At 51.2% G+C, this 1421-nt stretch overlaps 1 protein-coding gene across 1 annotated transcript in view; it reads right to left on the minus strand.

The window, feature by feature from the left end:
• Window positions 1-770: 770 nt before the first annotated feature.
• NKX2-2 (NK2 homeobox 2) overlaps window positions 771-1421 on the minus strand; it is a 1505-nt gene continuing 854 nt past the window's right edge. The window contains exon 2 of the mRNA XM_085311238.1: window positions 771-1330. Coding sequence (XP_085167364.1) covers window positions 771-1330 — 560 coding nt within the window. The remainder of the gene's footprint in view (window positions 1331-1421) is intronic.

The following is a 1421-nucleotide window of genomic DNA, read 5'->3' on the forward strand; positions in this document are numbered from 1 at the left end:
TATGGCGATGAACAGATCGGGGGTTTTTTAATCTATGTTTTTTTTTCATGCCCTCGTGACTATTCGGAGCATAGTAACATGCAAACGCCATATAAAAGGAAATAAAATAAAATAAACTCCCTGAATTTTACTCATGGCAACAATGACAAGAACTACACACAAAAATTTCCCTGCTAATAGCTGTCAGGATCTATACATGGCCAAAAATTTTTACAGAAAAGGAGAAATCAAGATCTCCATTTGAAAGTGTTCTCCACTGGCTTTATAGACGGCTGACAACAGCGCTACAAGTACACGAACAGACCTTACAAAATCACAAGAGCATCGGTTTTTATGCTTTTTTTTATTCTGATGAATTTTCCCCCTTTATTTTAGTTGTAAGGTAGACAGGACTACTCTGAATGGCGCAAAAATTTCTGTAAACAATGACGCACAAAAACATCTCCCCTCCCTTCCCCCCAACCCCCTCCGAAATGAAACCGAGCCCCCAAAAAATGGAGGGGAAAAGAAACAGGAGAGGAAAAAAATCCATAATAATAATAATAATAATAATAGCAATAATAATAATAATAATAATAGCATTTCCTTCTCCATCCCTTCCCCTGTAGTTTTGATTTTTCTTTTCTTTTTTTTTTCTTTTTTTTTCTTTTTGGAGCATCAGTCTGTCTGTCTCTCTCGAGCGTTTTTTTTCCGCTTTTTTCCCTCCTTTTCGCGTGGGTGCGTGTGGGTGCGGTGTGTGTGGGTGCCAGTGCTTGCTTTTCCTACAGCGCTCACCAAGTCCATTGCTGCGCTTGTACCAAATGGTGTGCTGTGGGGTACTGGGGGTTGCTGGCGGAGCTGTACTGGGCGTTATATTGCATATGCTGTAGAGACTGGGCGCTGTAGGCGGAGAAGGGGATGCCCGTTTGGAAAGTAGCGGCTGCCAAGTCCTGAGCTTTGAGCGTGTGGCAGGGCTTGCCGTCCCTGACGAGGACGGGCACGGCCACCCGCCGCGGGGACGGCAGCGGGGTCACCTCCATACCTTTCTCGGCCCTTGCCCGCTTCATCTTGTAGCGGTGGTTTTGGAACCAGATCTTCACCTGCGTGGGCGTGAGGCGGATGAGGCTGGCCAGGTGCTCCCGCTCAGGCGCCGAGAGGTACCGCTGCTGCCGGAACCGCCGCTCCAGCTCGTAGGTCTGAGCCTTGGAGAAGAGCACCCTCCTCTTCCTCTTCTTCCCCGCGTCCCCGCCGCCCGGCGGCTCCTTCTCGTTGTCCGGCGACTCGTCGGCCGACGGCTCCGGGGATTTGGACGAGGAGTCCTGGCTGGCGTTGCCGGAGGCCAGCCCGTGCACTGCCGAGAGTCCGCAAAGACAGCTTCATCAGCGCCGCGCACGGCTCCGCGCCTGCGGCCGCAAGGCCGGAATACCCCCCCGCCCCCTCCC

The sequence above is a fragment of the Rhea americana genome, unplaced genomic scaffold, assembly GCF_003343005.1.
Source record: "Rhea americana isolate MKP2758 unplaced genomic scaffold, rheAme1 scaffold_336, whole genome shotgun sequence".
NCBI classification, from domain to species: domain Eukaryota; kingdom Metazoa; phylum Chordata; class Aves; order Rheiformes; family Rheidae; genus Rhea; species Rhea americana.